This window comes from Lissotriton helveticus, chromosome 1_1 (genome assembly GCF_964261635.1).
Source record: "Lissotriton helveticus chromosome 1_1, aLisHel1.1, whole genome shotgun sequence".
In the NCBI taxonomy this organism is placed as follows: Eukaryota; Metazoa; Chordata; class Amphibia; order Caudata; family Salamandridae; genus Lissotriton; species Lissotriton helveticus.
The window spans coordinates 631,378,570-631,399,760 of NC_136057.1; the positions used below are offsets into that span (position 1 = coordinate 631,378,570).

At 45.9% G+C, this 21,191-nt stretch overlaps 1 protein-coding gene across 10 annotated transcripts in view; it reads left to right on the forward strand.

Moving 5' to 3' along the window:
* The window catches only part of UPF2 (UPF2 regulator of nonsense mediated mRNA decay), a 1,696,571-nt gene that overhangs the window by 9,127 nt on the left and 1,666,253 nt on the right, over positions 1-21,191 (forward strand). For 4 of the 10 annotated variants that reach the window (XM_078674166.1, XM_078674157.1, XM_078674158.1 and 1 more), the window contains exon 2: positions 14,434-14,590. The exons of the other annotated variants lie outside the window; for them this stretch is intronic. In XM_078674166.1, coding sequence (XP_078530292.1) covers positions 14,434-14,590 — 157 coding nt within the window. The remainder of the gene's footprint in view (positions 1-14,433; positions 14,591-21,191) is intronic. 10 annotated transcript variants of the gene reach the window in all.

The window sequence follows — 21,191 nt, forward strand, 5'->3', positions numbered from 1 at the left end:
AATCGCTACATAAACTTTACCACAAATAGTCTTGTGTTTAAAAGAAATGTCAGACACAAAATAACCCAACATATCAATTTCCTTGCCTCCAAAACCAAACACACGAATATCATTAGGTTTTAATGGTTTGTTATCCCAAGCTTTATAGAAGCATCAGAAATGATTGTATAAGGAGAGCCAGAATCAGCCATAACTTCAATATTCTTTCCTTCAACTGAAATGGTGCACATGGGAGGAATGTATGGTTCTGAATCAATATCCTCATCATCAACTACAACTTGACCTAATTTATGACTCTGAGTGATAGCAAGGATTTCATTTTCAAAAGGTTGTTCTGTAGAAGTTTCTTCTTGCATCTCCAAATCTGAAAGAATAGCTACTCTTCTATTGGATAGACAATAATTACCAAAAATGCCCAATCTTTTTGCATTTAAAACATTCCTTACCTCTTGCTGGACATTGTCTAAATTGAAAGGAATGAGATTTTGACCCACAACGATTACAAAATACCTTCCTTGAATTCTTTTGTGGTTTGTAATTACTTTGTATAGGGGGTCCTTTAATGAAGGTTTTGTTTTTAGGTAATACTTGAGCTTTAGAAGTAGTCTTTGACATTAATAGCAGCTACACCAGTAGTAATTTTATCCACATTAATGGTATTAAAAGAAGTAATGGAACGTTCAACACTCTTAGCAATGCGAATAGTTTCCTCTAAAGATGGATTGCGTTGTCTAAGTAATTGCTCTTGCACTTTTTTATTAGAACAACGAATAATTAACTGATCACGAATATATTTGTCAATTTGATCTCTAAACTCACACTCTGCAGCCAGAACCCTGAGACATTCAACGTAAGTGTCAACAGGTTCATTAACTAATTGGTGTCTTGTATAGAAATTATATCTTTCCATGACAATATGAGGTTGTTCAGTAAACCTCTTTTTCAACCGGTCAACTGCTTCAGAGAAACAATCATAATCACCTTGATCCATACCAGAAGGAGTGGGAGATAATGGTAAATGAATAAAAACATCTTCTGCATGACCACCTAAAGTATTTAAAAGAATAGCCGGGAGCTAGGCCCTTGATCTTTTTTAAAAATACAAATATTTTAATACTGTTTTAACATTTGTGTGTGCTGACCTGATTGTGATAAATTGCGTGTCATCTGCTAATTTGCACAGCCTTTACTTCCACACGTGGGACGCTTATCCCCGGTGTGCCCAGCTCTCCGAGGGCCGATTTAGGGCCACACTCGGACTGAAGAGGCTCCCGAAGGGCGACGACTTTGGCCGCCATCTTGGGGAGAGAGTAGGTTCAGCGCTCTAGCGGACGGGCGAATCACGGCCCGGGTGCTACACAAATGGAGGCCATTTCCCGTCCGCGCAGCGGGCGCGCCGGAGGCGCGCCGGAGGCGCGCCAGAGGCAAGCCCGTCTGGGCCCGTCCGGGCCAGATCGGGCCTAGGGCCAGCCTCTATGCCCATTTCTTGGCATGATCCCGCCGCTCTCGCCAGGGATCAACTGCTGGCACTACAAAACCACGGCGATCCAGGTTGCTCTCAACGAGACTGGACGATGGCTCCGTTCTGCCGCTGTCGGTCCTGCCCCGAGCCTGGATCTGTGGGGACCAACGGCAAGAAAACCAGTCAAGTCCTGAGGATGGCATTACTTAATTGTAGATCTTTGCCAAAACATGCGGTAGAAATCAACTTGCTGATCGAGGATAGCAACCTTGATCTGCTTTTCCTCACGGAAACCTGGTTAACCCCTTTCACTGATTTTGATACCATCTCTGCCCTACCTTGCGGTTTTAGGATTCAGACTTGTAACCGCGATAAGGGGAAAGGGGGGGGTCTTGCTATAATTCATAAGGAATCCCTGACCTGCAGATTGGAGGATTGTGGAATCTTAGACACGGAGAGCACGGGTTTCAACATTCAATTGACACCTACATCCTCCCTCTCGGGTTTCCTCATCTACCGCCCGCCGGGTAACCTAAAGCAATTTTTAGACTCCCTTTTAGAATCCACCTTAACAGCTGCAGCTCGGTCCTCCAATTTTTTGGTTTTGGGAGACCTGAACCTGCATTTTGACGATCCTAATGATAAAACAGCAGCTGATGTCATTGCGAATCTAAAAGCTTTTGAATTGGATCTCATAAATAGGGAACCTACCCACAATAAAGGTCATTTGTTAGACCCCATTTTTTCTAACCTCCCCAAGCTTAGAGCTCAATCTCCTCTGCCCCTACAGTGGTCCGACCATTTTTTGGTCCCTTTCTCTTGGGAAATACACCCTGAAACAGACCGGGCCACGTGCCCTCGTATACTTCAGAGAGACTGGCCGAGGCTAGCGGTGGGAGATCTCACTCGGGCCCTTGAACAATCGATTCCGGACACAGAACCTGACCCACTTCTGGCGGATGAAAACTTTAATAACTGGCTCACTAACTCCCTGGATACGGTCCTTCCTCTTAAATTAAAAACAAAAAAGAGCAGTACCTTTAAATCCCCCTGGTTTACAACTGAATTGAGAGACCTCAGAAAAGCCTGTAAGAAATTAGAAAGGAAGTGGAGGAAAGATTGGTCAACTCTTAGTAAAACCTCCTACCAGGCCGCTCTGAGACTCTACAAAGCTGCACGGCAGAAATCTAAAGCAGAATTCTTTAAGGAGAAAATTAAAACATCAGCTAACTCCTCCAGGGAAACTTTCAAAATTGTAAATCAATTGCTTAAAATCCCTGCCCCTATAACCATACACAGGGACCCCGAATTAAGATGCGATCAGTTAGCGGAGTTTTTTGATGGCAAAATTAAAAAAATCCTAGATAGCCTTCCCCAAATGCCCACTCAACTGTTGAGAGAAGCCCTTACCCCCGTGTCTCCCAGTCCCCAGCTCGAGGTCTTCAGTGCCATCACCAGGGAAGACTTCAGTAACACATTAGCAATCATAAAAAGTGGCTCCCCATCCGACCCAGCCCCTATGCACATTCTCAAACAAATTTTGGTTACGATCTCACCTACGGCCACAGAGCTCCTAAACACCTCATTCGCCACAGGCATTGTCCCCCCCAGCTGGAAGCAAGCTAAAATTAAAACACTCCTTAAAAAACCAGGATTAGATCCCTCTGATATGGCCAACTACCGCCCAATTTCCTTGCTCCCAGGAATGGGAAAAGTGGCTGAGAAGCTGGTGAACAGGCAGCTCTCAGACTATTTGGAAAAGAATGGTCTTCTGAGCGACTCCCAAACTGGATTTCGCCCGGGTCAGAGTACAGACACTGCCCTTCTAGTTGCTACTGAAGAAGCAAGATGCATCTTAGATTCAGGGGGATCTGCAGCCTTGATCCTCCTGGATCTAAGCGCTGCATTCGATACCGTCGATCACCCAATCTTGGTCCAGCGCCTTGCCAAGTTGGGCATCACAGGGTCGGCTCTTAGGTGGCTCGAGTCCTTCCTTGACAAAAGATCATTTAGGATTTGGGAGAATGGCTCAATGTCCAAACCCGTCCCCTTGCAGTGTGGGGTGCCGCAGGGCTCCTCCCTGAGCCCCACACTGTTCAATGTTTATATGGCCCCGTTAGAGGAGGCAGTAGCCCCCTACGGGATCAAATCTATTAGTTATGCAGACGATACTCAACTCATCGTCTCGCTGTCACAACAAAGGGGACACCCATCTGATTTGTCAAGCTGCCTGTCAGCTATCTTCTCTTGGATGACTGCCTCCAAACTTAGACTCAATGGAGCGAAGACCGAGATTATGGTCATGGGTCACCCACTCCCATCTCTGTCCTCCGACCATTGGCCCCCCTGTATGGGGGACCTACCACCCCCAAAGGAGAAAGTTAAGAGTCTTGGGGTTTGGTTTGAACCCCAACTCACCTTTATGACCCATGCGCAGAAGGTGGCAGGAGGATGCTTTGGATCGTTGCGGGCGGTGAGGAAGGTCCTTCCCCTGCTTCCTTTCGAATCAAGAAAACTCATGATCCAGGGCCTAATCTTGGTCAGACTGGATTATGGCAATGCCCTCCTCCTGGCGGCACCCCTGGCCACGATTAACATCTTACAGCGGGTCCAGAATGCCGCAGCAAGGCTCCTTATGGGAGCCCCTAGATGGGTCTCAGCTAAACCCCTGCTTAGAGCCTTGCATTGGCTCCCAATCCAGGAGCGAATTTCCTTCAAGGCACTATGTATTGCCTACAAATCCCTCCAAGGTAATGGCCCTCCAGCCCTCAGGGGATTGATCTGTCCTTACAAAGCCACTCGCGCCCTTCGATCCGAAGGAGAAAACCTGGCCGTCACTCCCAGAGTAAGGAAGGCCCGCACGGGAGGTCGTCGCTTTTCTCTGAATGCAGCGAAAAAGTGGAATGCCCTGCCCAGGGTCCTACGAACAGAACCTTCATACATTAAGTTCAGAAAACTACTTAAAACTTTCCTTTTTCCCAAAGTTCCCTAAACTTTCTTCCTCATCCGCTCTGTTATTAATCTGTTTTTTAGCGCTGGGACGCTCAAGGGCAGCCATGCGCTCTATAAATCCAATTCCATTCCATTCCAATAGCTAATTTCCTTGAAGGAGAGAAACTCCCACCATCAATAGCTAATAAGTAACGGTCAAATAACCTGTACCATTTCTCCCATTTCATACATGGTTGACTAGGTCCTGAATAGAAAGGAGGTGGTGGAGTACCACACACAGTATTCATGGTGTAAAATTGCTTAAACTAATCTTTCATACACGATAACTATTATTGAATTAGGTAAAACACATCACAAATTATGCGAAAATAGTTGTTAAATATATAACCTATTTCTTACTAATTCTTGACTAATACGCCCGAAATATGTGAAGAGCGATAATAATATGGTTGCCTTGAAACAATAAGCAAACAAAATGGCTGCTAACGCGATAATGTCATCGCGTAGTATAACATCATCGCGTACTACGTGGTAACGGACGTATTGGTGTGGGCGTCACCGAGGCGCACAGAACGTTGCGGACAGTGATCCGCGCTGAAGTTCTGAAGCGTTGGCAGAGAAGTTCCAATGCCGCAAGTAAGCTTCTTCGTTCAAAAATAAATACGCTGCCTCTCCAAATGTAGATGACCGCATGCCAGGGAACCAAGTCAGATAATGAAATCTTTCCCCTCACGGAGGTTCCAATATAGCAGGTTGGCTCCCAGTTCAAAACAAATACGCTACTTCAAAGTGCAATTGTCCTTATGCCCAAAAACCAAGATAAAAGAAAATCTTTGCTTTACAAGACTGCAGGGCTCTAAATCTTCCAAGGCTCTTTTTCTCACTGCAGTGGTTGATCACGAAGAAAACATGACAAAATACGCAGCAGTTTCAAACGTCGCCTCGCTTGAAATTCCTTCAGTTCAAAGTTAGGAAAAACTGCTTTCTTTAGTAAATGTTGTAAAAATAATTTTTCTTCGTGAATAGAAGTATCGGTAGCTTGGCACAAGTAGTAGTGAAGAGTACACTGCAGGGAATTTAAATCAGGAAGCAAATTCACAGTAGTAGAAGAAAGATCTTGACACAAAAATAATCAAAAATTCCCAAAATAATCTGTAGATGCTCCAAAAGAATAATGAGAAATCCCAAACGTCGTAAATATGCAGTAGGATGAAATGGTGGTAAATAATCCAAGAAATCCAGAATAAGTATAGAAGTATTTATTGGAGCATCCACTCGGTAAGAGATCAGCAGTGCAACTGACAACAGTATGATCCAGTTAACATGAACCAAAACAAGCACATTAAAAGATACACAAGTCATGTAAAGAATATTAAAAATGAACCATTCTAAAAGGAATTACAAGGAGAATTCTATCCAGAATTCTCATATAGAAAACATTCTATAATGATGACATAGATCACACAATACTACCCTTATGTTCATTCCAATCCACCTAAGGACAATTTTTGTGCATAGTCCACATAATCTTGAATAACATTGTTTTGCTCTGTTGGCAGTCAGTGGAGGGTTTCATTGGCTGGTTTTGCATTGTCCCATTTGCTAGTTCCTGCTATTCACCAATGTATTTTTTAGTAGATTTAAAGAGCTGGTAGTCAAACAGGTTTATTACTGTTTTGCATGTTGTGGGCTGACTGTCACCATGGTTTCGCCAAGTAAATGGTAGTGGTTTACAAAAAAGTAATTCTATATCTTTCAATCACGAGGACACAGAATTGTGTTATTTATTGGGTTAATTTGATGTGGGAATGTGAACTGTGCAGCAGCTTCAGGTTGCCACTAGGGTTCACTCCCAATACATGTTTAAGCATCATTCTTTTACACTGTTCTCTACAGGGATGGTCATGAAATGTATACTACATGATTTCTCTTTCTTGCTCTATCTCTCTTTCTTTCTCTTTCTCTCTCTCTCTTTCCCTACCCGGTTGTCATGGGAAGTTTGGACGTGATCTGTGCAGTGGGTACCACAGAAAGGTAGATGTTGTTAAGCAAGATTGTACTTTTTGTTATTTGGTGCAAATCTGGCCAGTTGTTTTTGAGAAATGTAAGGCGAAAATTATAGATATATCTCTGGCCGCGGATATTTCGTGGTGGTTTCGCGAATGCGCGCACCAACAGGGATGCTCTGATTGGCTGGACGCAACCTGAACAGAAAGTTGCGTCTGCCATTTCATGCTCCGGGAATGGTTCCCGGGGCTAAACATTTGTGGGATAGATAAAATAAGGGGTCACAGTGGTGATACTCTGACCCCATGTTTGAGATAAGGGTGTGATCGTGACACAAGTTTTGTGTCCAAAATAGATTTTTATTTAATTGATATTTGCGATGATGCCGCAACCTCCAGCGTGCCCCTTCGTGTACCGCCGCGGGGGGGGCGTTCACGAATATCACGACGTCCTTGCCAATATATAGGGTAAATATAAAAAAATATCACTGAATCGTTAATACACATTGTTATAGAGATATTGAGATAAATGTTTTTATAGCGTTATTTATATAGCGAGTTATCTACTGTGATGATTATATCGAGTTATATATTTATAATTTTTATATGTGGTGGTGGCTATTGAATTCCTGATTTTGCTCTCCGGTATCTCGACATAACCGCGAGGATCGCTATAACCAATGTTATTGCGATCCCTGGCCTAACCATGAAAATGGAAAATAGGTTTTAAAGATGGTTATTCTTGAAATACACTAGAAAAGCATGAGTTTGAAGTGTACAGTAATAAACACCTAAGGCCTCATTTATGAAAGCCTTGCGCCACCGGTGCGTCACTTTTTCCCATGTTAAGTGACGCACCGGCGGCGCAAGGCCTTCATAAATAAGGCCCCTAGTGTGTAAAATACAGTAATGTGTGTGCATATATGTGTTATTCACTTTATGGAAAAAGCACGATCGTTGCGGTTCACAGCGTCTTTGTGACATCCTGAATAACTGAGAAAACGGAAAATAGGTCTTCAAGATGGATTTTATGTTTACATTTCTTTATTGTTTTATAAAATGACAGTAAGAATAAACACAGAAGCGAGAGAAATATGCAATATTACACCCTACCATCGTAGGGAAAGCTAATAAACTTGACAGTACCAACATCCCATAGCCCCCCCCCTCCCATGTTTCCCCTTCCCCTCAGCATCAATTGACTGTTCCAAGAGCGTTGTTTCTCAAGGAGCCGTCTGTATGGGTTCTGTGAGTTGCAAAAGTCGCAAATATTTGGGGGAAGTGAGTTCTCTAAATTCTGAGGAAAGCAGCGCTAGTAAAGTTTTCCAGAGGACAGGGAATGAAGCACTTTGGTTAGTAAGGGAGAGGGAGATTCGCTCCATGCCAAGAATGTGCCACACACGATGTAGCTACCCTGTGTGGGTATGAATGCGGGTCGTCCCACACTGTGCCAGGATATTTTGAAGGGCCTCTCCCAGTGCCACGCTATTTGATGTCCTCTGCACGATTTAAAAGTGAATGTGAGAGCATTGGTTAGGCCTATGAGGATGCAAGCTGGGAAGCGGGCAGCTCTGTATTGAAATAGGCATCAATATCTTTGAGTAACTGTCCAGTAGGTGGCTAATTGGGGGCATTGCCACAGTATGTGTGCCAGGGTTGCGGGTCGAAACATCCGTACCAACACAATGGACCTCTTTTCAGGTTGCACCTATGAAGCCGGGGGAGGGAGGTACCAGTAGGTTGCTATTTTGGTGGCGTTCTCTACATTGCACGCCGAATGCCTAGCTCTTTAGTAAATATCTTCCCATTTGCGTTGTGTAAGTTGGCGTCCTAATTCCAGTTCCCAACTTCTTTGACTCTGAGACTTGTGGGCCGTTGGTGCTTGCCTTATTAAACAATATATCTGTGATATGAGGTGGGGATCAGTGGTTTTAGATAGCAGCCACTTCTCGAATGTTGTAAGGTGGCGTTGTGCCTGGGGGCGAACCCTGGAGTGCATTTCCCAGTGCCTGATTTGCTGGTAGCAGTACCGTTCTGTTTCGGGGAGTCCCTGTTGTGAATGGAGATCCTCAAAGACAGCGGGCCCCCCTCGTCTACGAAATGCACCATAGACCTGCGACCTTCTCTGGTCCACAGAGTAAAGATCTCTGCATCCATCACAGGGGAGAAGGCAGGGTTCTCCACTATGGGAGTTAATGGGGACGGAAATGTAGTTAGAACTCTTCTCTCAGCTATCCTGTCCCATGCCACTAAGGAGACCCGTGTGATAGGCGAGAGATAGAGACCCTTGGGCCGGGCTGGTCTAGGTAGAAAAGGAACCTTCCATAGTGACCACCCTGCCACTGCCAATGCTTTTCGGACTTGGGCGTGACCACTCCACGAACGCCATAATCTCGACCGCCCAGTAATAGTCCTGCAAGTTTTGGACCCGAGGTCGCCCTCCCCTGTGGGCCTGTAACTCAGCTCTCGTTGCATACAGGATCTCTTATAAGCCCAAATAAAACATTCCACCTCTCGCTGTAAAGTGCGTATGATGCCCAGAGGAGGTTCCAGCAGAAGGGTCTGAAAGAGAAATAGTATCTTTGGTAGTATGATCATTTTTACAGCCACTATCCGGCCTAGCCAGGACAGCAAGCGTGGTCGCCACCGGCATAGGTTTGCCTGGATTTGGTGAAGTAAAGTGGTGAAGTTTACCACTACGGTGTGCAGTATGGATTCATGAGTTGTATCCGTAGATATGGTATAGCTACCGGGGCACTCTGAATGGGATAGATGCTTTGCAGTTCTGTTACTGTAGTGGGCTTCAGAGTGAGACTAAGGGTTTGTGACTTATGGATGTTAATTTTGAAGCCCGCTGCCAGGGAGAATTGCTCAAGCTCGGACAAGAAATCCGGGAGAGATATTCGAGGATCCTCCAGTGTCGCAACCAAATCATCCGCATAGAAGCTAAGTGTATGTTTGTCCTCCCCAAAGAGTATTCCGGCAATACACGGATTATTGCAAGTCCTTTGAGCCATTGGCTCCCTATATAGGGCAAAAAAGTAGGGGGGGGGGGAGAAGGGGGCCACCCTGCCGTGTGCCTCTTTCAATGAGGAAGATGAAGAAGGGAGTAGATGTATATCTCTTCACTCGGACCGTTTCTTCTGGTCTGGTGTATCTGCTGAAAACCCAAGCTGTGAATCTATTGGGGAGCCCAAAGTGGTGCAAGGTCGCGTCTAGGTATGCCCAATGTACCCTGTCGAACTTTTTTCTGTGTCGACAGAGAGGAGCATGCGTTCGGTATCAAAGCGTTGGGCTTTATCTATTATCCGAAGCAGTCTTTTAGTGTTATCCACACACTGGCTGGTGGGTACAAATCCTGCCTGGCCCAGATCTATCAGGCTGGGAAGAAAAGGGGATATCCGTGATGCACGGATTGCAGTAAACAGTTTTAAATCAACGTTAAGAAGGGATATGGGCCTATATGAGGCACAATGACGTTTATCCTTTCCTCGTTTAGATATTATAACCACTGAGACCTCTAACATTGTTGGGGGTAGAGAGGAGGATATTCCGATGGCATTGTATACTCTAGTGAGGACTGAGGCTTGTATAGAGCAGAAGGTTTTATAAATCAAAACGGAGAAGCAGTCTGGGCCTGGGGATTTGAGCAGTTTCTGCTTAGAAATGGCTGATATTACCTCCTATTTTAATAGGGGACTCCATGTCCTCTGCTTGGCTTTGTGTTATTGTGAAGGTGAGCACTCCCTGGATATACTGGGTTTGGGTCTCCGTAGAGAGGCCTTGTGCTTTGTAGATTCCTGCGTAATATTGGGGGAATGTTTCAGCTGTCGGCTGGTCAGTAACCCTCTTTTCTCCTGTATGGGCAAAGATGTATGCAATTCCGAATGCCTGTCTGTGTCCTCAATCTGTGGGCTAACAATATCCCTGACCGATCTCCCCCGGTGTAGACAGTATGGCGAAGCCTGAGCCCTGTCTATATCTATGGCAGCTAACTGAGAACGTGTGGCTTCAATTTGTCTCCAAACTCCTTGGGGCGGATGCAAGGCCATAAGCTTTGTGTGCCCAGGAAGTAGTCAATCCTTGCATACGTCTTGTGAGAATGTGAGTAGAATGTGTATTCTCTGGCAGTGGGGTGTTTGTCTTTCCATATGTCGATTAAGCCTGCTTTTTTAAGTGCCTTGTGTCCCTCTTCTGAAAGAGCCCCGGTCTCTCCCTGTCTCTGGGATGATCTGTCTAGGGTTTGTCAAAAGGTATGTTTAAGTTCCCTCCTAGTAAGATTGACCTGTCAGGATATGCACTAAGCTCTTGCACTACCTTTTGTAAATGTTCCTCCTGCCCTTCATTTGGGACATAGACGGAACCAATTGTAAGTGTTTGCGAGCCTATGTGAAAAGAGTACGCTAACAATCTACCCTTAAGTTCTGCTTGCTTAGGTCCTAGCTTTCCAGGAAATTTGTTAAAGATGAGGATGGCTACTTCTGCTGTTTTCGTAGCTAAAGAGGAAAAAAGCTGCTGCAGAAAGGTCCTAGAGTGGAGCCTATGTGTATCTCTGGGAGTAGGTGAGTTTCTTGAAGAAGGCATATGTGAGCTTCGGAGTGTTTGAGATAAGATAAGCTGGTGTGGCGCTTCATAGGGCTTGGCGCTTCATAGGGCTTGTTAATGCTTTTAACATTCAAGGTGAATATTTTAAGAGTCTGGGGCATTGTGACTGTCATGGCGTGATGCTGATATAACGCGCAGTGTAAAAGAAGAGTAGATACTTTGGGTCTGTATCAGTGGGCCAATCCGACTAGGCCTATGACGAAGTAGTGCGGAAAGCCAGTGAGACATGTGAATAGATTGTGGGGATGGACAGGGACCAAACAACAACCTAAAATAAACATAAAAAACAGGCAACATGTCACAAAATAGTATTATGAATGTCCTGGGTGTGTATACCCATGGGAAGAGGGTTGAAGTGTTCCAGACCTTACATGCCGCCCCGTTCTTCCCAGGCCTCCGCCGTTCTAAATAGGTTGGTGAGGTACCTTGTGGGCTCTGTGTTCATGGGGTGTCAGCAAATCCATTGGCGGGCTCTGGGCTGCTCACTCCGTCCCGGCAGAGTCTTCCCCTAGGGACACCAGAAAAGCCTGATGCTTTTTGGCTATTGTCTCTGGATTAGGGCGTAGCCGAGTTGTCCTGTAGTTTTCCAATTGCCGGCTACTCGGATACAGCAGTCGATGGTGGGCTTGCCGAAGGGTCTTCTGGACGTTCAATAGTTGACAGGCTTCTTTCACTGAGCAAACTTGTTGGATCTTCCCGTTGAGGTGAAAGATGAGGCAGAACGTATGCCCCAAGGAGTATAGAAATTTGATGTCCCGAAGAGGTGACATGATAGGCCGTAAAGCCCTTCCTTTCTGGAGCGTGGTAGACCGCAAGATCTTAGAGAAAGGAGAGGCTGATGCTCTTGGTGCTGGAGTGGATGACTGTCCCTGGCTTTTTGAAGGATGCTCTCTTTTAGTTGGAAACCGTGCACATCTGTGAGGATGTTGGCAGGCGGAGCCGGGGAAGGTCTTCTCAGGCCTACCCGGTCTGTGCAGTCAAGTTTGATCTCCAGTTCGTCGGAAGTCTCCAGGATCGATTGAAAGAGGCCGTCCACAAACAAGGCAATGTTCTGGCCCTCTGCTCCGTGTGGAATGCCTCGAATACATATGTTGTCACGCCTCGTGCGGTTCTCCAAATCTTCTGCATGTGCTTGGATATCTAGGTGTTGATCCCTGAGACAAATAACTTCTTTTTGGAGATGTCCGATCTCTTCGTCTCTGCTCGAGCTCTGAGTTTCCAACGTATCCATCCTGTCTCTTAAGGCGTCAACATCTTTCCTCACCTCCCTGCTCTCCTGCACAAGCTCAGTCTTCCTTTGTTTCAGGTCTTCCTGTAGGGAGGCGAAAAGGGTTTCAATAAATGCTCGCATGAGGGGAACCTCCCTGTCTTTGAGGTCGGTCGACTCAGACATTTCTGCGTTACTTAAGCCGGACGTCTTGAGCAGTAGTTCTTTGACTGAACGTTTTTTTAAATTCCTTTATTGGCGGTCATATTCAGGAGACTGAGAGCCTTACACTGGCAGACCTCCTGTTTTCGACCTCTAGGAATTACCTCCTGCAACGGCCACAAGGAGGGGTGTCCACCCCAGGAGCCCACGAGCTATAATAGATGTCCTTTGGCATAGGCTAAGCTTCCCTGGAGACTTTCGCTATGTAGCCGTGGTAGCGGGCTTATCAAGTACTCAAAAAAGATGCAAGGGTCCCATTTGCATGGGGTCGCCAGCGGGCACCAAGAAGCTGGCGTGTCTGACCGGTGCTTCTCCGGTATTGCAAGCCTCCCCGGGCTCCATGGGGGCTATCAAGACCACACAGTCTCTGCCCACTACCCCCTGTTCGTGTCTCTGCGAGGTAAAGTGGTAAAGGACGCTCATGAGGTCTGCATCTGCTTGCTCAGGGGGATCTGTGTACTAGAGCCTGTGAGTATGATGTGGGCATCTTTGGGCCTAGTCAACAGCTACCAGCCTCTACCCACGTCATGGTCTGGTAGCGAGTGGAAGGAGCCCCACCACCTTTCCCCAGGCATCACCTGCTTCAGTTGCGCCGTGGCCTTCGCTCTCCGTCAGCTTCGTGGACGCCAGCTGCTGCTTCTCTAGCCACGCACTAGGCTTTCAACTTCGATTGTGCCTGCGTTAGTTCCGTGAGGAGGCCGTGCTTCTCCCCTCCAGCTCCTCCCTGTCTCTGGCGCACAGATGGGCCTGTAGAGCTAGGTCATGCGCCCAGCTGTGTCTAATACAGCTGTGCCCAATCCTTGGAGCAGTCCTGGTAATTTATCTGAGCTTAGCACCCCAATGATGTTTCTCGCTAGGCGCAAGAGAATTCAGGGGACCTCTGGGGGCTAGCACCAGCAGATCTTATGACGGCGCAAGAGGCCGCGTTTGCTGCGATTCTGCTCAGCCAGCCTTCCTGCCTCAACGGTCCGCTCCCGGGTTCTACCCCCTGCTGGTTCTAGTATGTTCTTCTTCTGCTGCTTAAGCAGGACCGGCTTGTAGGCTCCACAGACAGCACAATGTTTTTACCTGTAGACTCTGGCAATCCGCCCCGGGGTGGGCTCGCCCCTCCTGCACCTACACCGGGGGTTACTGCTGTTGCTTCGACACCAGGGGGCTCACCTCTCTGGTTCCAGCAACTTCGCCGGTCCACCTAGTTGCCACTTGCCGAGCGGCCGCCTCCCTGCCGCTTCTTTGGACTGTCTCTGAGCTGCACCATCTTGATCTTCCTTAGCGTGGTTACTCAATGTCGGGGCTGCTGATCACCGTTTCGAAGCTAGCGGGTTCCTCAAGCCCTTTGGCGTTCGAGAGCGGCTGCCACGGTCCAGCAACTCAAAGCATGGAATAGTGGCCGGGTCGGAAAGACTGAGCGACTAGTAGGTACGTCCTACTCAGTCGCCATCTTTGCCACACCCCAAAGATGGATTTAAAGAAACTTAGTATTAAAACAGGAGTTTAAATGTGTTTAAAGAAGCATGTATATAGTAATGTGTAGCAATATGTTTATAATGGATTTTTTCACATATTTTTGGATGTGGTGGTTCCGTTGAATGTCTGCTTTTGTTTTCTGTACTCTCGACGTATCCGCGGACATCGTGACGTTGTCTTGAAGATCCCCAAAAACAAAAGTTTAAAAAAACAGAACTTTTGAAAGAAAATTTGCAGTATATCGGGTACTAGGGTGGCTTTGTGTTGATTTTATTTATATATATATATATATATATATATATATATATATATATATATATATATATATACATACATACATACATACATACACAAAGGCAAGTGCTGAAACGCGTCTGTTGATTTGAATTTTGTGCGCAATAAACCGGGAAAAGGTTTAACCTGCTGTGAGTGCTGATTCTTGCTGGTTTTCGGACTGCGGAGCTTTAATATATATATCTATATCTATATTTTGCAATGTGGTCTATATACAGGATCGCTCCACAGCGGGTGCCGGCGTTGGGCCAGACCAATGGCCAGGATCGGTTTTTAGCACAAAGGACGCCGCACACAGCAACTCCAGATTTCATAGACTTTTATTCAGTGCCCAGTCTAAGACCAACACGTTTCAGCCTCACGGCCTTGCTCACGGTAGGTGTAATTACTTTCCTGCAACTGTTTATACTGTTTTCTGTTTCTACTACTCCCATGAATTCTGGGACATGTAGTTTTCCATTATATACAGCAAATCACCTTTGTTAGACAGTGTCCTATTTACAAGTGGTACTTAGTTCAAATACTAAACAATTTTGCATCTTTGTCTGACCAATGTATATACTTTGGGGAGATTAGTTTATCTTGATATCTCACACATTATAAGTATTGAAAGTGTGGAGAGAATAAAACTAAATACAATAGTAATTATCAGTTTACAATGTATAGTACATATTTTTGTAGTCCGTAATTAAGTATAGTATGTTCTTTCTGGGTATTTGTGGTATAGTACCCTGCCCTTTCTCCAATCTTTACAGTTTCATGCATTGGTTTTGCTTCCTCCTTAAAATTATTCATCGTTGGGGCCCGATGATTAGATTTTATTCTAAGTGCACATAGAGTTCTTCATCGAAGTTCATGTCTCTTGGATTTTTTGTCCGTAGTCTGATTATATATTTTGATTCTAATTGTCTGAGTTTCTTTTTTTGGTCTCCCATTCTTTGGTGTTCTTACACTGTATCAATAGCAAAATAGGTCATTTTTCGCCAGTCTCCATTTTGACAAGTTAGGAGATGTTTTGCTGTGGCATACGATAGATCTTGATTCTTAACTGCCCTAATGTGCTCCAATATTCGCTTTTTTAGCATGCAGATAGTGCTGCCTATATAGAGCATTCCGCAATTGCATTGAATGGCGTATACCACAAATTTTGTTTGACACGTGATTCTTTTGTGGATTTCAAATAATCTTCCCTCTGGATCTCTTATGTTCCTCTTGTTTACACCAATTTTACATGCTTTACAGGCGTAACATTTCACAATTCCACTTTGTTGTTTATCCAACCAACTCTTAGTTTTACTTTTTTGGCTAAAGTGGCTCTGGATTAGTGTGTCTTTAATTGATGGTGCTTTCCTGAATGTTATCTGGGGGTTTCGACCTACAAATTTTGCCATGTCTGGATCTTGTTGTAGGATAGGCCAATATTTTTGTACAGTTTGACGTATTTTGTGAGACTCTTTACTGTATGATAGAATCAGTCTTGGAATTTGTTGGGTTTGTTCATCTCCTTTTGGCTTTTTTGTTTTTTTGATTAAAATGTCTGTCCGTGATCGATTATCAATCTTGTTAATACATTTTTGCAGATCTCGTTCTCTGTAACCTCTTCCTCTCAATCTTTTAACACTTTCTGCAATTTCCTTTTGGGCATTTTTGTCTTCTGAACAGTTACGTTTCATCCTTACAAATTCCCCATAGGGGATGCTTCGAATTATTGACTGGGGATGAAAGCTTTCAGCGTGTAGGATGCTGTTTGTCGCTGTTTTCTTCCTGTATAGTGTGGTTTGTATTTGATCTTGATCTATGTATACACATACGTCTAGAAAATCAATTTTTTTGCGACTAATCTTGTAATTAAAGGATAATCCGATGTTGTTATGGTTTAATTGATCAAAGTATTTGATAAACTCTTCCTTGGATCCGTTCCAGATTATTTTATTTATTTATTCAACTTATATAGCGCAATTATCACCAATAGGTCTCTAAGCGCTTATAGTGTAAAACTGATCAATGCAGAGGGAAAGTCACCCAGATCATACCAAGCCCCAAGCTTCTCGGAAGAGGGTCGTTTTTAGCTTGCGCCTAAAAGACAGTAAGTTTGGTTCTTTCCGCAGACAGAGAGGTAATTTATTCCAGGCTGCCGGTACAGTGGTTGAAAAAGCACGTCCACCATAGGTAGTCATGCGATAACGAGGACAGACCAAAAGTGACTCCTCGGATGAGCGCAGCGTTCTTTTTGGGAGATAGTGTATCAGCCTATCTTTAATGTATCTGGGGGCATTGCCATAGACTGCCTTATGCGCAATGCACATGCCCTTGAATAGAATCCTCTGCCTAATTGGGAGCCAATGTAATTGGCATAGGAGAGGAGAGGCATGTGCTCTTCTAGACTTTCCAAAAATCAGTCTCGCTGCATCGTTCATCACGATTTGTAGTCTTGAAAGTTGTTGCTGGGGAAGACCTACATAGAGGGAGTTTCCGTAGTCGAGACAACCTAAAATTGTTGCAGACACCACGGTTCTCAATGTAGAAAAGGACAACATCTGCGAGATTTTGCGCAGCTGCCTAAGGAGGCCAACGCATGTACCCACCACCGACGACACCTGATTTTTCATTGACAGATTCCCATCAATGTGGTTGCCCAGGCTTTTCACCACCGCAGCTGGTACCGGAGTCCTGCCCAACTCCTTTGGCCAGAGACGATCGTTCCAAGGGTTACCCGAGCTGGTAATGGGCAACACCTCGGTCTTCTCTGGGTTGATTTTTAAGGAGTTGGTGGACATCCAGTTGCTTGTGAACTTTAAGATGTTATGCAATCTATCCTGGGCTCCAGATGTATCCTCAATTTGTATGATAATCTGGGTGTCGTCGGCGTAATTATAGACTTGACAGTCCATGTGGTTGAGAGCACAAATCAGTGGCTGGAGGTATATATTAAAAAGGAGCGGTGAGAGGGCTGACCCCTGCGGAACCCCACAGGTTATGGCTGCTGCCGTGGAGACCAAGTCTGACAACTGGACCCTCTGCGATCTTCCCTGCAGAAAAGAGGTTAGCAAGCCTAACACGGTTCCCCCGTGGCCCAGATCTCTCAGGCGTTTCAACAGTAGATTGTGACACACCGTATCAAACGCGGCTGAGAGATCTAAGAGCACCAGGGCCCCGGGGATCTTCTTGTCAGCTCTGCATCGTAGTTCATCCAGAATGGACACCATCACCAGCTCAGTACTGTGATGTTTACGGAAGCCAGCTTGATTTTGCTCTAGTAGGTCGCAGGTCTCCAGGTGTTGCGACAGATGTATCAGAGCATGCTGCTCAATTACTTTAGCTAAAAAGGGTAGTTGGGAGAGGGGCCTGTAATTCTTAAAATTTTTAGCATCTGCCCCTGGCTTTTTTAGGAGCGGAATCAGCCGAGCTTCTTTAAAAGACGTCGGGACCTGTCCCATTTCCAGTGACTTATTTAGGAGAGTAAGAACATCTCCTTCACAACCCAAAATAGCGACCTTAAAAACACTAGGGGGGCATGGATCTGCCTGAGAGCCTGAGTTTACTCTCTCCACCAAACTGGGAAACCTCTCCTTAGTAATCAAGGGGAAAGTGTCAAGAGATTGGTGTACATCATGGGTAATTGGCAGAGTACAAGATGGACAGTCAAAAATTGGGGTCCGGGCTATTTCACCCTGAAGATCCTCAATTTTACTTGTAAAGAAATCCTGGAAGTTCTGACAGTCTTCCTGGGAGAACTCCGGTTTCTGTTCTTTAACATTTTTCAGCTCATTAAGTACTTTGAAGATTTCTTTCTGAGGGACACGCGCTGTCGCTATTCTTGTCTCAAAGAAAGCTGCTTTGCGAGACAGGATGGCCTTCTTATACAGCACTAATTACTGTGCATAACGGTTATGTGCCGCCGTGCTATAATCCCTTCTCCACGCTCTTTCTAATCTCCGAAGGGCCTGTTTCTTGGCTCTTAAGGTCTCATCGAACCAAGGTGCCCCCGGTCCTCTGTCCACCCATTTCACCCTCTCTACTGGGGCGACCACGTCAATGGCTCTCTTCAGTTTATCGAAGAGCTTTTGGCTACCAGCCTCGACGTTCTCGTTGGCCATATTTAAGGCTGTGGAGTTCACTAGGTGTCCAATCAGATCTTCCTTATTTATATGATTCCATCTCCTAACAGTTTTCCACTTCATTTTCTGCCTGTATACCCCCTTACCAAGCTTCTTCTGGCGGGTAATTAAAAAATGGTCTGACCAGACACACGGTGCAGTGGTGAGCTGACCTGAAATAGAATCAGTGGTCCAGACCAGGTCCAAGGTATGACCTTTGACATGGGTAGGGCCAATTACCAACTGAGTCCTCCCTATGGCCCCAAGGGCCTCTTCTAAATAAAGAGCTTGCCCTTCTTTTGGGGAGAGCTCCCAGTGAAAATTAAAATCTCCCATAATCAGCAGATTTTCATATCGGGATCTAAAATCATAAGCAATTTCCATAAAAGAATCCAAAAAAGTTGGTTTAGCCCACGGAGGACGATATACCAGTAAGATAACCCAACAGGTGGTACCTATCTCAAATTTCACTCCCAGTACCTCTGCTCCTCCACAGTTTTCTGCACACACCCTTTCTGTCCGCCAGTGACCGTTGTGAAAAAGCGCAACCCCCCCTCCTCTCTTGGTGCCCGGGCGGTTGAGGCAGATAGCCCTATAATTCGGGGGAAGAGAGGCCACCAAGTCTGGGTTAGAGACATCTTCGAGCCACGTTTCCGTGATTCCCAAAATATCGAGGCCATCACCCTGTAGTAGTGAAAATATTTCTAAATTGTGCTTTTGCAGGGAGCGGGTATTTAATAAGCCGTACCTCAAGATGGTATCAGTCCGGCCATTTTTCCTCTCCTCCTTCAATCGTATGGTTTTGTACAGACCCTCTTGTTGTAGTAGCGTTATGCATTCCTGAGTGGGTAGGGCCCCAGCATGCTGTAGCTGTATTAAGACGGCTTTGCTGTACCTAATACAATGGCCAGGGGTTACGGCCCCTGGTCCCGTCTGGTCGTGGATGGGCGTAGATGGGCTCGCCTCTGGCGAGCCTCCGGCGCGCCCACGACGTGCATGCTGCGCGCTCGCATACGGCTGGTTTAAATAGACGTCGTGATGAGCCTCCTGACAGCTAGAACGCTGCCCTCGAAATGGCGGCCAAAGACCAAAACGTCCCAACTATCCCCAAGATGGCGGTGATAGTCGATGGTATGGGGAAAAAGATCCGCAAAATAGCGGTGGGGGAACAATTTAACGTGCAGGTAAGCGGGCAAGAAACACTAAGCAGTGTGCAATATTACAGGCTAAAAATGCACCTAAAATTAAAATGCCTCAAACGCAAGCACAAACAGCGCGCTAATACGCCTCTACACTTGCTACTTCTCTGAGAATCCTCTCCTGAGCAGTTCGAAATCACCATATACAGGACCAGCCTGGGAAGAAAGCGTCTTAAATAGACGTTGTGATGAGCCTCCTGACAGCTAGAACGCTGCCCTCGAAATGGCGGCCAAAGACCAAAACGTCCCAACTATCCCCAAGATGGCGGTGATAGTCGATGGTATGGGGAAAAAGATCCGCAAAATAGCGGTGGGGGAACAATTTAACGTGCAGGTATGCGGGCAAGAAACACTAAGCAGTGTGCAATATTACAGGTTAAAAATGCACCTAAAATTAAAATGCCTCAAACGCAAGCACAAACAGCGCGCTAATACGCCTCTACACTTGCTACTTCTCTGAGAATCCTCTCCTGAGCAGTTCGAAATCACCAGATTAGGAAAAGATCATCTATGTATCTTGTCCATGGTACGATCTTGTACAAAATGTCGCCATGTTCAATGCCCCATGCTATTTCCTTCTCCCACCAACCCATTGTGAGATTCGCATAGTTGGAGGAGAAGGACATGCCCATGGCACAGCCGCAGAGTTGATGGTAAATCTCATGATTTAAGAAAAAGATGTTGTTATTCAGACCCATTTGGATCATGGTTAGTAGCATGGCAGAATGTTCTAGTTCGTTGATGTTTCTCTGTTTTAGAAAATATGCACAGGCATTTAATCCAACTGAGTGTTCAATAGATGTATATAAGGAAACTACGTCAATAGTGACCAGGAGATATTTTGGATTCCATGATGTGGTTGAAAGAATGCGAAGAAAGTCTCCCGTATCTTGAATATATGAACTGAGATCTGCGACCATTGGAGCCAGATAGTGATCAATGTAGGATGCAATATTTTCATATGCTGAATCGCATGAAGACAAAATAGGTCTTCCTGGAGGATTTATCATTGTCTTATGCCCTTTGGGCAAAAAATATATTGTTGGAATGGTTGGATGCCAACCCTTCAAGCAGGAAGTGTTGGCAGCCATCTTGGGACTCTGCTTCAGCTAAATCCCCCAAAAAAGAAAAGGGAGGGGCGTGGCCAGCAGCCGAAGACGATGGCTGCGACCTGATTTCGCTCTCCCGCACCCATATCGAAATAATGCTGCCACAGCCCTAAAAGCTTACCTGCGAACAAGCGGAATCGTGCTGGTGACGGCCCTGAAGTCCCCGCACCCAGGGGTGAACCGGCGGAAAGCGTCCTGCCGCTGCGGCGGCGAAATTCGGTGGAGTGAGCCTCGAGGTCGGGCTCGACTAAAATTGCGGCGCTGATCTGAGGCGGTGGCCGGGATGTAGGGTACCCCCGTGGATGTGCCTGAAACTGTGCGGCGCTCGCCGAGCGGCTCGGACGGAGGGAGCGAGGGCGCGGAGGAGGCGACAGAAGTGCCCGCCCTGCTGGGGGGAGCTTTTTCTCCCCGGATAACTGTTTTGTGTAGGACGGGAGCCCTGGCTGGGGCGGCTCGTAAATATAAAAAAGGGGGTGGTGATGGACAGAGTATCTGAGCTAATCAGAACACTCCTACCCAGTCAACAGATCAGGGCTTGATCCATCACCGTTTTTTAGCTCACTGCACCATC